General features: G+C 61.9%; 1 protein-coding gene across 2 annotated transcripts; it reads right to left on the minus strand.

Annotated features, from left to right (window-relative positions):
• Positions 1-30: 30 nt before the first annotated feature.
• On the minus strand, positions 31-8,750 carry CRLF1 (cytokine receptor like factor 1). 2 transcript variants are annotated; one of them, XM_064637446.1, is made up of 8 exons: positions 8,452-8,750; positions 3,116-3,394; positions 2,582-2,711; positions 2,072-2,241; positions 1,696-1,853; positions 1,451-1,619; positions 782-964; positions 31-638 (listed from the first exon to the last, which is right to left on the minus strand). In XM_064637446.1, the coding sequence occupies exons 1-8, from the start codon at positions 8,531-8,533 to the stop codon at positions 622-624; spliced, it is 1,188 nt and encodes a 395-aa protein (XP_064493516.1). In that variant the 5' UTR covers positions 8,534-8,750; the 3' UTR covers positions 31-621. The 2 variants fall into 2 exon arrangements, with proteins under 2 accessions (XP_064493516.1, XP_064493517.1); XM_064637447.1 differs by having other exon boundaries at positions 786-964; positions 8,452-8,730.
• Between the last annotated feature and the right edge of the window lie 3,353 nt (positions 8,751-12,103).

Raw genomic sequence — 12,103 nt, forward strand, 5'->3', positions numbered from 1 at the left:
GCGCTGCCGCTCCGCTGACGCAGACCCCGGTGGGGTTTCAGAGGTTTATTGGCATTAAGCTTAAATCTGTTCCTAATTGACTGAAATGGAACCAAAATAAGGCTGGTTTGAATCAAAATTGGAGCAGGCACTGGGCAAACCCCAGCAGCCTCCAACCAGCCCGCGTGGCTCCCCGAGGATGGAGCCCTCCCCGTGCACCCGCACGCAGATCCCCAGGGAGCAAACGGCCAAAATCGGTTCCCGGGGGGCACTGCGGCGAGGCTGGGGGTCACCCGGGAAGCCCCCACTGCCCCTTTCATCCCAGAGGCTGCCCTGGCTGGCGGTTGAGGAGCAAAGTCCCCGTGTCCCCCCTGGCCGGGCAAGGCCGGGGGGTGCCCTCGCTGCCGCGGGGTGCGGGGGGCTGCGGTCTGGGGCCAGCAGCACGTGAGGGGCTCCCGGGGCTGGGCCAGCCCGGCCCCCCAACCTCACCCCAGCCCGGCCCCCAGGGCTGCGGGGCCGTGCTGCGCCCCGGCCGCCTCCCTGCTCCCCCACGGCGGGGCCGGGGCGGGCGCGGGTGGTCCCGGGTGGGCGCCGGGCGCCCCGTCCCATCCTGCCGGCGCTCGGTCCCCCGCGGGCTACAACTTATCGCCGGGAAGAACCTGCGGAGAGGAGCAGAGCCCCGCGTCGCCCCGGGGTCGGCGTCACCCCCCAGCATCCCTGGGGGGTGAGGGGGGTCACCCCACGTCCCACCCCCCCCCGTTCCCACCCAGCTGTGGAGAAGAAGTGCGAAAAGGCTCCTTACCTACCTGGTTGCGTGTTTTGTGCGATTTCTGCAGCCACACGCGCCACTGGTCGTAGAGCTTGATGCCGAGGTTGGAGCAGCCGTAGGCGTGTTTCTTCACCCACCCGAAGAACTGCTTCAGCTCCCGCCGCAGCGTCGTGTTCTGCTCCCCACCTTTGGGGTCGCAGCCCCCTGCCCCTCGCTCTGCGGGGACAAGGGGGTCAGTGTGGGGACCAGGGGGTCAGTGTGGGGACCAGGGGGTCAGTGCGGGGACCAGGGGGTCAGTGTGGGGACCAGGGGGTCAGTGCAGGGACAAGGGGGTCAGTGCGGGGACCAGGGGGTCAATGCAGGGACCAGGGGGTCAGTGCGGGGACAAGGGGGTCAGTGCGGGGACAAGGGGGTCAGTGCAGGGACCAGGGGGTCAGTGCAGGGACAAGGGGGTCAGTGTGGAGACAAGGGGGTCAGTGCCACGGGGGGAAGAAGTGCCTCAGCCTCCCCCTCGTGAGTAACGAGGGGTGAGAGCAAACGGAGCTGGTTTTGGCTCCCGGCTGGGGAAGCCACGCTCCAAATTGGCTCCTTTGCAAGAAATCCAGGTGCTGGGCACGGAGCAGGGAAGGGCCCCCCTGCACATCCCGGGGGGGGGGAGCACAGCACCATCGGCACCCCCCGAGCAGCGCTGGCGGCACTCACCGCTGCGTGGGGTGGAGGCGGCGGTGGGATTGCTCCAGTCGCTCCAGATCCCGGCTTTCTTGGAGCCGTAGATGCCGAAGGGATTGCAGCGCACCTGGACGAAGTAGACGGTGCCGGGGCGCAGGCCGGCCAGGCGGCAGGACGTCTGGTTGCCCACGTCATCCACCACCTGGGGAGGGAGGAGACCGTGGGAGCACCCGCGCGGGGTCGGCGATCCCGCGCCGGCACCGGCGATGCCGACCCACCTTCCACTCCGAGCTGTCCTCCACCCGGTACTGGATCTGGTACTTGGCTTGGAAGAGGAAATCCTTGAGGGCCGGCGGGGAGCTCCAGCGCACGCTCAGCTGGTCCTCCAGGTCCCCCACGCGGCTGACGTGCACGTCCGACGGCGGGTCGGTGGTGACTGCGGGGACAGGGCAGCGCGAGGGTTAAGGAGCCGCAGATGTAAAACCCACTCGGAGCAAACAGCCTAATTCGATTAGGAGCAATTCTGCTCACATATCGCCCATTTCCTGCTGCCCCCCCCCTTCCGCCCCATCCCGGCGCTGAACCCTCCTCCCGCTCCCCTCCCGCTCCCCGCGGGGTCACCGGTGACACGGTGACGCGCCCGGCGTGGCTCACCCACGTTGAGGATGTCCAACATGACGACGTCGGACACGGCCACCCCCAGCCGGTTGGACGCCTCCACCCAGATCTCGTAGGGCGTGAAGAGGGCCAGGTCCTTGGGGATGCGGCAGGAGTAGGGCCCGGCCGTGTGATATTCCTGGCAGGTGTTGTCCCGGCCGTACCACCTGCGGGCAGGGCGTGAGCACCGGCACCACCGGGAGCTGTGGGTGCTCACCCGTCCCCGGAGGAGCCGCTCCCACGGCCCGTTTATCTGCCATTCCACACTGCTGGAATTGTGTTACCAGCCCCACGGCTCACCCAGCGGTGCCAACTCAACCAGGGCCACGGCGGCTTCTCACCCTCCTCCTCCTCCTCCCCAGCACCGTGAGACCCAAAAAACTCCTCACAGCAGCACCACCCCCAAACAGGGGCCAGCCAGGAGGCCTCGGGCACCACATTCCCTGTTTCCCATTAAATCCCACGCCGGTGTTTTTAACAATAACCGGAATTAAGGTGAACACCCACCTGAGCTTGTACTTGAGGGTGTAGTTGGTGTGCAGGAAGGTCTCTCCTTCTGTCCCCGGTGCCCACTTGCAGGTCAGGTCCTTCATGTTTTTGGACCAGCAAGTGATGTTGACCGGTTTTTCTGGGGGTACTGGGAGACAAAAAAAACAAAACCAAGAATTTCCAGAGCCCGCTTTTTTTTTTCCAGCCACGGCAACCCAAACCCCAAACCCGAGCCGCATTCCCATCTAAGCCTCTGTATTCCCGGGGACGTAGCGACCCAAAAAAAAACAAACCCAAGAGCCGCATTCCCCGTCCCGATCCTGTTCTCCCGGGGCGTCAGCGTCGCCCTTTCATTTTAAAAATAGCCCCGGAGATAAAAATCTTACGATTATTGATTCGGACAAGCGCGGGGGGTTTTTTTTGCCAAAAACAGCCCTCTCTCACGGCGTGGGGAGCTCCGAGTGGAGCGGCTTTGGCGAGAACCAAGGGGGGCATCCCGGGGAGCCCCGCGAGGGGAGCCGGGGGGACGCGAGCGCCGCGCCGACGACGTACGTCCAACATAAAGGCAGGAGCCGGCCAAGATGCCGCCGTCTCTGCTGTGACACACCAGGTTGTCCCCCGACTGCTGCCTGGAGCCGTTGAGGCGGGCGAGGGCCACGCTGAGCGTGGAGGGCCCCAGGGCGGCGTAGGAGGCGGCGGGAAGGCGCCGCCCGTTCAGGGTCCAGTACAGGTCCTCGGCTTTCAGCGGAAAGTCCGGGCTGACCGTGCACGTGGCGACCAGCGAGGAGCCGATCAGCAGGGTGGGGTCTTGGGGGGAAATCACGGCGGGGTCTGCAGCCGGAGAGACAGAGAGCAGGGGGGGGGAATAACGTCAATTATGGAGGTAAATATGGCTTTTTGAATGCCTTTTGGGTCTGTTTTAGGTGATTTAAGGGCGTTTGTTATCCGTCTTAGGTAATTTAAGTACATCTGTGTGTCTCCTGTATTAATTTAAATGCGATTTGTACCTATGTAAATGCATTTTAGACCTATTCAAATGCATTTTATACCAATTTGAATGCATTTTATACCTATTTGAATGCGTTTCATACCCGTTTAAATACACTGTTTATCTATTTAAATGTATTGTTTATCTATTTAAATGCATTGTTTATCTATTTTATGTTTAGCTAGATCATCCTATCTGTTTTATATAGATTTAAACTATTGCATATCTAAGGTCAATTTAAACTATTGCATGTCTATCTTGGGTCAATTTAAACCATTGCTCATCTATCTTGGGTCAATTTGAATCATCACGTGTCCATTTCAGATCAATATCTATTTTATGTTGATTTAAATCATGGCATCTCTATTTTACATCAATTTGAATACATTTATATCTATTTTACATCGATTTAATGATGTTTGTATTGAAGGTTCCAAATTTATATCTGTTTTATGTTGATTTAAATACGTTTTATATCTGTCCTTTGTCTATGTGCATCTTATATCCATTTTATATCTGAAGGCATTTGATATCTCTTTTATATATATTTAAATAGGTTTTATCTCTATTCTACATCTAAACACACATCTAGTCCATATCTAAATACACATCTATTTTTATCTATTTAAATACACTTGATATCTACTCTGATACCTAAATACATTTCCTATCTACCTAAATACTTTTAATATCTATTTTAATATCTATTTTAATATCTATTTTATGCCTTTCTAAGTGCTTTTTATGCCTATTTTAAGCCCTTTTTTTTTTTTTCCCTCCAGGGCTGGGGCAGGACTGGGTTGTGGCTTTGGAAGTTTGTCGGGACAAAAAGATTTCAAAAGCAACTCTGGAAAATCTAAGGGATTTCCCCCCCCCCCCCCCCCCCCCCCCCCTCCTTTCCCGAGGGCCGGCATTCCCACCTGGATCACACCAGCGAGGGCCGGGAAGTTGCTTCATCCCACTCATCCCAACCACGCGCCATCAAACCCCCTCGCCATGGGAAACCCCCCCTCCCCATCCCCCGGTTTATCCCAAAACTTCTCCACCGGGAGGCTTCCAGAGGCTCCCCCGGCCGCGCTCCGGGGTGTTCCGTGTCCGTCAGCCTTATCGGCTCCATCCGCACGCGCCGGGCTAATATTCCCAAATTACCTCCCGGAAAGTGCCGCGACCTCCCCTCCCCTCCGACCTCCCGGCCCCGAGCGGCTTTCAGCGCCCGCCGCCCGCCCCGGCTCCCCCCCCGCATTCCAAGGTCCTTTTGTGCCGGAGGGATCCTAATGAGGGGTCCCCGGGGCTTCCTCCGGCTCCCCCCCCGCATTCCAAGGTCCTTGTTGTGCCGGAGGGATCCCAATGGGGGGTCCCCGGGGCTTCCTCCGGCTCCCCCCCCGCATTCCAAGGTCCTTGTTGTGCCGGAGGGATCCCAATGAGGGGTCCCCGGGGCTTCCTCCGGCTCCCCCCCCGCATTCCAAGGTCCTTCTTGTGCCGGAGGGATCCTGGCGAGGGGTCCCTGCCGCTTCCTCCGGCTCCCACCTGGCACAATTAGTGCTCCAAGAACCTCGTTATGCCCGAGATACTTAATTAGGGGTTCCTGCTCTGCTTGGGGGAGGCTGGGGAGGTGGGAGGAAGGGAATCCAGGGGGAAAAGCATCGGGGAGATGGTGGTGTGGGGTACCCCAATCATCCCTGGGTTGGTGCTGGATACTTCGGGGTACCCCAAACATCCATGGATTGGTGCTGGATACTTTGGGGTACCTCAGGGTACCCCAAACATCCATGGATTGGTGCTGGATACTTTGGGGTACCCCAAACATCCATGGGTTGGTGTTGGATATTCTGGGGTACCCCAAACATCCATGGAGCGGTGCCAGGTACTCCAAGGTGCTCTGAGTCCCCATGGATTGGTACAGGCACCCCAAACATCCAGGGAGTGGTGCCAGGTACCCCATGGGTTGGTGCCGAGTCCCTTGGGGTACCCTGAGTGCCCGTGGGGTGGTCGGGATACCCCGGGCATCCACGGGCAACACGGATCCACCCCCCAAAACAAACCCTTCCCAAGGCCAGCGAGGCCTCCAAAAAATCTCATCCCCCGGCTCTGCCAACGAGCCCATCCTGCTCCAGCTCCTCCACGAGCCGAGCCCGGAGCTGCTCCGGCTCTGCTCCTAACAGATCTGCCACTCCAAGCCCTAATTCTCCCAAATCTTAATCTAAACAGCCCCAGAAACACACACGAGCACCGAAAACCAGACACGTTTCCCGTTCTCCGAGCGGGACCCTCTGGAGGGGCCAATTTTCTCTCTCTATTTCTTTTTTTTTTTTCCTGGAATTTTTCTTTTTTCCCCCCCTCCTTCAAGCAGGAGCCTCTGGAGGGACCAATTATATTTAAATATATATTTATTTTCTTTTCCCCTGGATTTTTTCCCCCCCCTTCCTCTGCTCTGCGCAGCCACGGAGCCGAACATGTGTTTTAAAAGGGAAAAGTGTGAAGTTTTCCGATCGGAGGGGAAAAGGGCCGGGGAGAGAGACACAGGCAGCCTGTGGAATGTGCAAGTTGCAAGGAAAATACCTGCTTGGGGGGTTTTATGGCTTCTCTGTTGCAAAAAAAAAGAAAAAAAAAAAGAAAAAAAAAATTTGCTGATCAGGTGCTAAGTAATGCTATAAAGTAAAACCACATTTCCAAGGTGTCGGGAACGTTTATGCTTTTCTTCCGAAGGGCCGGATTTCATTTCAGTTTTATATCGGAGGGTTTTTTTTTTTAAGGAGTTGGGGAAAGAAAAGGGGAAAAAAAAAAAAAACCGACCCCAATCCTCTCCGATAAGTGTCGGAGATCACGCAGTTAAAAAAGATTTATGGAGCTGTGCAGGGGTCCAAAGAAAAAGAGAAATAATTGCCTTGAAGAACAAAAGGGAATTTGGGAAGCTCTGAATTCCACAGGAAAAATAAATTTAAGTATATATCTCTTTAGAGCTCTTCTAAAGCCCGAGCAACGAGGCAGACACGACACGCAGAAATGCTCTATCCCTCTTTTCCACCCCGTTTTCCACTCTTTTTTTCCCCCCCTTTTCTCATCTCCGACTGGCATTTCTCGTGCCCATCCCTGGGCTCGAGGAGGGATTTATAAAAAGCCCAGGCATTCCAGCGCGGCCGAGCTGCACCGAGGGGAAACTTTCACTCTCTAAAAGGACATTTGGCTTCGCCTTCCCCAGCGCCGCACGTCGAGGGGGCCGCGGGGCGAGCGCTGCCCCGGACCCCCGTGGGGATGGGGGGAACGGGGGGTCCGGGGAGGGCGAATCCGGCACCGGCTGCCCCTGACCGGGAGGAGAAACTTGCGGGGTCACCCCCAACGAGGGGCTGGCCGCGGCCTCGCCTTGTTCCCGGTGGGATTAAACCCTCCGGGCAGCGGGGTGGGCACTGGGGTGGGCACCGCTCCCGGTGGAAACCCACCGGGATTCGGCCGCTGGCGTCAACGGCCCCTGAAGGGATTTTTGGAGCGATTTTCCTCCCCAGCCTCCGTCGCTCCGGCAATTCGTGCCCCAATTAACGCTCTTAAAGACTCCCCCCCTCGAGGAGGGCGCGGGCGGGTCGGGGGGTCCCCCCGCGGTGTCCGGGCCCCCGCGGTGTCGCCGGGGAGGGGACGCGGGAGCCGCGGTGGCTTTTTCTTGGCGGGTCCCGTTTGCGCGTCGGGGCGAGGAACATCCATCGCCTTGAGAAATTCCCATCATAGGGAGGAAGCCAAACTTCCTGCTGCGGGGAGCGGGATCTCGCCTCCCCCCGGCTCGGGGGGGCGACGAGGCGGCGGGTGGTGGGACGGGGGGGGCTCGGTCGCGTTTAGGGCTCCGAGGGGAGGGGGGAACCCCCCCCGTGTGTCCCCTCGTTTGGCGAGGGGGGACCCCGATCCCCGCGGGGCTGAGGCCGCCCACAGCTCAGCCCACAGGTGGCACCTCCCGGACCTGCCACCGCCCGCTGGGACCCCCAAATTGGGCATCGCTGCGGAGCCCCGCCGAGGGACTTATTTTTGGGAGGGGGGCTCGAGGGGTGGTCATTGTTCTCCGTGGGGGAAGGAGGGAGATCCCTATTGTTCTGGGTGGGAAAAGGGGATTCATTGTTCTCTGGGATTGGGAGGGGGGCGGCTCTCGGGGGACGAGGGGGGACCCCGTTGTTTTAAGGAGAAGGAGGGGGGGTCTCAGAGGCTTTGGGGGGAGCAAAAGGGGGGTGACGGCTCCCGGGGGTGGGAGGGGGTCGCGAGGGGAAGGGGTTCGCTATTGTTCTCCGGGCCGAGGCCGGGGGTTTCCATTGTCCTGGGTGGGGAATGGAGCCGCGTTGTTCTGCGGGAGGGGGGGCTGGACGGCGGGGAGGGGGCACAAGGGGGGACCAGCCCTTCCCAGGGAGAGGGGTCCCTCTTCTCCGTGAGGAGAGGGAGCACTCGCTGCTCCGGGGGAGGGGGGTTCCCCCGCTGCTCTCGGGGATGGGGGGGAGCAAAAAAAAACGTTCCTCTATTGTTCTCTGCGGAGAGAAGGGGCGGGGGGGGGTCCCGGCTGGGCTGCGGGGACGGGGAGGAGGGTTGCCGGCTGCCTGTCGGGGGGCGATGGGGGGTCTTGGCTGCCCTCCGCGGGGGGGTCTCCGTTCCCCTCCACAGGAGGCGAAGCGCAGCCCCGAGGTGCGACCGGCGGTGTCCCCGCGGCTCCCGGGACCGCTCCGCATCCCGGGGCCGGGGGGGAACGGGACACGCGGGAGGGAGCGGGGGAGCCCCGGGGGGCTCCGCACGCCGGGGCCGGGGAGGGACGGGCCACACGGAGCGGAACGGGAGAGCCCCGGGGGGCTCCGCGCAGCGCCCGCCTGGCCCCGACGGGACCCCCGCCCGCCCCGCGCCCACCTTGCGAGAGCCGCCCGGTGCTCCCGGTACTCACAGGCGAGCGGGTCGGCGCGGGCGAGGCGCGGGCAGAGCAGGAGCAGCAGCGGGAGCATCGGGAGCAGCGGCGGCGGCGGCATGGCCGGCTCCGGTGCCCGTCGGTGCCCGGGGCGGCGGAGCGCACCGGCACGTCCGGGGAAGTCCCGAGCAAGTCTGAGCAACCCCCGGTTACCAAAGCCCCAACTGCCGCCCTGGCCCCGCCCCGGGACCGCCCCCGGGGGGGCAGAAAGCCACCGGCCCCGCCGCCCCCCCGCCCCGCTCCGGTACCGGCCCCGGGACCGGCCCCGGGACTGGCCCCCGCCCGGTGCCCGCTGCCGCCGGGGGATGCCGGACCCCCCACCCTACCCCGCCCCGGGGCCGGTGTCCCGCTCCCCCCGACCCCCCCGGTAGGTGAGTAAGAGCCTCCCCGGGGCCGCCGGCCCACGGGTGACTCACGCGCGGCCGCCACGGACCCTCCCGCGCCCCCGGGGCCGCTCTCGCCCCTGTACCGGCCCCCCCCTCCCGCGGGCTCCCCCCGCTCGAAGAGTCTCTAAGATCCAAACCCTTGTCATTACTTATTTTTGGGGTGAAAACGGGAATATCATCCCATAAATCCCGGTGTTTTCTATCGAATCCATCATCTCTGTTTTTTCCTCCCCAAAAACCCCCAAAAGCGGAAAAAACCCCCCAAGTGGCTCCAAGTCCCCCCAGACCGTGTCTGCATTTGTCCCCAGGGGTCCCAGGGGTGGTGGCACTTCCGGTTGTGCCACCAGCACCAGGGCAAAGCCACCCACTTGGGCACCCCCCAATGTCCCCTCCTGTCCCCCTGCCCGGGGTCTCGGTGGCACTGAGAGCTTTGCAGACCCCCAGACGGGTCACAGACCCCCAGGACAGCAGGTCCCGGTCCATGGCAAGGCCACTGTCCCCAAGTGTGGCATGTCCCCAGCTGTGAGGACAGGGGACACCATTCCCTGCTGGACACGGAGTGTGGAGGGTGGCAGAGGACACCTGGGTGGCCTTGGATGCCCCACAGACGGGGGCGGGGGGGCTGAGCCCCACTGTCACACGAGGAAGGGGAGGGGTGACACTGCGTGGGGCTCCGAGGTGTTGGGCACCAGCAAGGGATTGCAGGGATTAGGAAACACAATAAAAGAACGAGAGGGGGAGGGAGCCCGAACAATGCCTTTTCCCATCGTCCTGTTTTTTGGAAGCTTCCGAAGTGTTTTTGTTGAAATTTCCCAAAAATGTCAGGCTCCGGGAGCCACCCAGCCTGAGAAACTTCAGCCCCAGCGGCCGCAGTCTGGCCGAGTGAATCACGGCCGCCCCGGGGCTCTGGCGGCCGCCCGCGATCCCGACTCACCGCCCCGATCCCCCCGGGAAGCCACCCCGGGACCGGAGCCAGCGGTGGGTGCTGGGAGCGGGGAGAAGGAGAAATCCCCCTCCCCTGGAGCTGGAATCGGGACCAGCGGCCGCCCCGGCTGCCCACCTGCACTGCCCACCCCCCTTCCCCCATCTGCTTCCTCCAGCCGCTGGCCGAGCTCCTCGCACCCGGAATGTGGGATTGAGCGCGGTGGCTCTGGGAAGCAGGGATGGGTGGGATCCCGGGGAGGGGTGCTGGCAGAGGGGACGTGGCAAAGGCGTCACCAGAGGGTGGCTTGAGGCTGTGCTGGGGGGCAGAGGGGGGCACACTGGCATCAGGAGGGGAGGGGAGCCTCGGATCTCCCCGGTGTCACCTGGGAGGTGCCACAAGTGGCACAGGGACATTTGCTCTCCCCGCCCCACGGCAGCACCTGAGCCTGTGGGATGGGCACAGGGTGGGGGGACAAACCCAGCCCCCCGAAGCCGGGCAGTGCCAGGGGGGTGTCCAGCTCTGTCCGGGAGCAGCCGGAGGTGGCCGAGCCGCTGTCTCTGAGTCAGCGCCTCGGCCGCTCAGTGGCAGCTGTGGTCAGCTCTGCCCTTTGACAGTGACCTTTAAAGCTGCTCCCTCAGCCCACGGGCCAGTCATGCTCACAGGCACCGGCCAGAGGCAGGATCTGTGCCCGACCCCCCCTCGGACCCCCGGCCCGGGCCGTCGGCGTCAGCACGGGGGTCCCGCGGGGCCGGCGCGGTCCGGCTGCCCCCCCGGCGTGGCTCCATTCCCAGGCCCTCCTTGCCCTGTTGTGGTGCAGGATCTGGCCACGGGGACCAACTCCCTGCTCTGCCCAGGCAGGGTGTGACTCCCCTCGGACGGAGCTGGGTGACCCCGGTGACATCCCCAAACCCGCCCGGAGCATCCTCGGTCCAGCTTCCCACCAGCCATCACCTTCCATCATGTGTCACCAGGGCCCTGAATTAATCTAATTACTTGATTTCCCAGCCAGAGCTCGCTCCATAAAATCCTTGGACGGAGACAGCATCTGGCTCAAGGGCCAGGGTGTAAAAAACAAACAAGAAAAACAACCCCAAACCCCGGGAAAAGCGGGAGGAGAGGCTGCCTCGACTGCCTGCATCCTTTTAAAGTGACCTGGGGGAAAAATAAAGAGGCAAGAAATGCAAAGAATCCAGCAGGCAGAGTTTGCTTTCTATTCCTCTCAGTCACATTTCCACATCCATGGGTAATTTATAACCCGCTTAACCCCTTCCCTGCCACCCCCCCCACCCCCTTTCCCTCGGGAGCATCCTCGAGGCGGCCGCACCTTCCCTCCTCTGTTTGCTTTGGGAAGCACAAAAAGTCCCGCGGTGGGGTTTGAGGAGCTCTAGAGGAAGGGGGGGGGAAACGTGGTTGATGTCAAGGGGGTGCTCGAGCACCAGGGATGGGCTCAGCAGGGTCGGGACATGACGTGACAGGTCCCCTGCCAGTGGAGGGGGGACCCTGGGGACATCTCAGCCGGCACGGGGTGGGGGGGGAAGGCTGTGCCTTCCCGAAAGGCTCCGGGAGGGGGGGAAAAATGTAGGTCAGTAGTGATAAATGCAAAAGACATCGAGTGTTTCTGGAGAGGGGAGGAGGGAGGGCAGCAAATATTTGCCAACTTGAGTGGTTTTTTGCCCTGGAAAGGCTTTTTTTTATTATTATTATTTTTTCCCAGGAGGAGGTGAGCGGCCGGAGCGCGGGCCGGTGCCAGGGGCTCAAGGTGCGGGCAGGTGCGGCGGGAGGGAGCGGTGCCCACCGGCCGCTCCACCCGGGGGATTCCCGTTCCCCCCGCGGGGCTCCGGGCTCGGGCTCCATGTCTTTCCCTCGCCAGGGAAACCCCACCTGCGGCGCGGGGCCGTGATTTACGGCGACAGCCCCCAATCTACCCCATTTTCTTGGCCATTCGTCAGCGGTGCCGGACCCGGGGCTGGCGGGGCTCCAGGAGGGGGAAGGGGGAGCGCAGCGCCCTGGCAGCCCCGCCAGCCCCGGCCGCAGCACATTTTCTCCCGGCCCTGCTTTGATTAACAAGATGAATAAGCTGGCGGGGCGAGGAGAGGCCCCGCTCCCCGCTCCCGGGGGGGGAGTGTGGGGGGCACGGGCTGTGCTGCCCCAGCCGCCCCCAACCCCTCTCCCCCTGCCCCAGGGTGTCCAGCACCCCTCAACCCTGAGCTGGGACAGGGAGACAACCCCCCCCTTCCCCCTGCCGGGGTCTTGCCATGTGTTCCCCATTAGGGCTGGAGGTTAACAAAGCCCCCAGCCGCCCTCCTCCTCCCCCCTCCTC

The sequence above is a fragment of the Pseudopipra pipra genome, chromosome 27, assembly GCF_036250125.1.
Source record: "Pseudopipra pipra isolate bDixPip1 chromosome 27, bDixPip1.hap1, whole genome shotgun sequence".
Taxonomy (NCBI): Eukaryota; Metazoa; Chordata; class Aves; order Passeriformes; family Pipridae; genus Pseudopipra; species Pseudopipra pipra.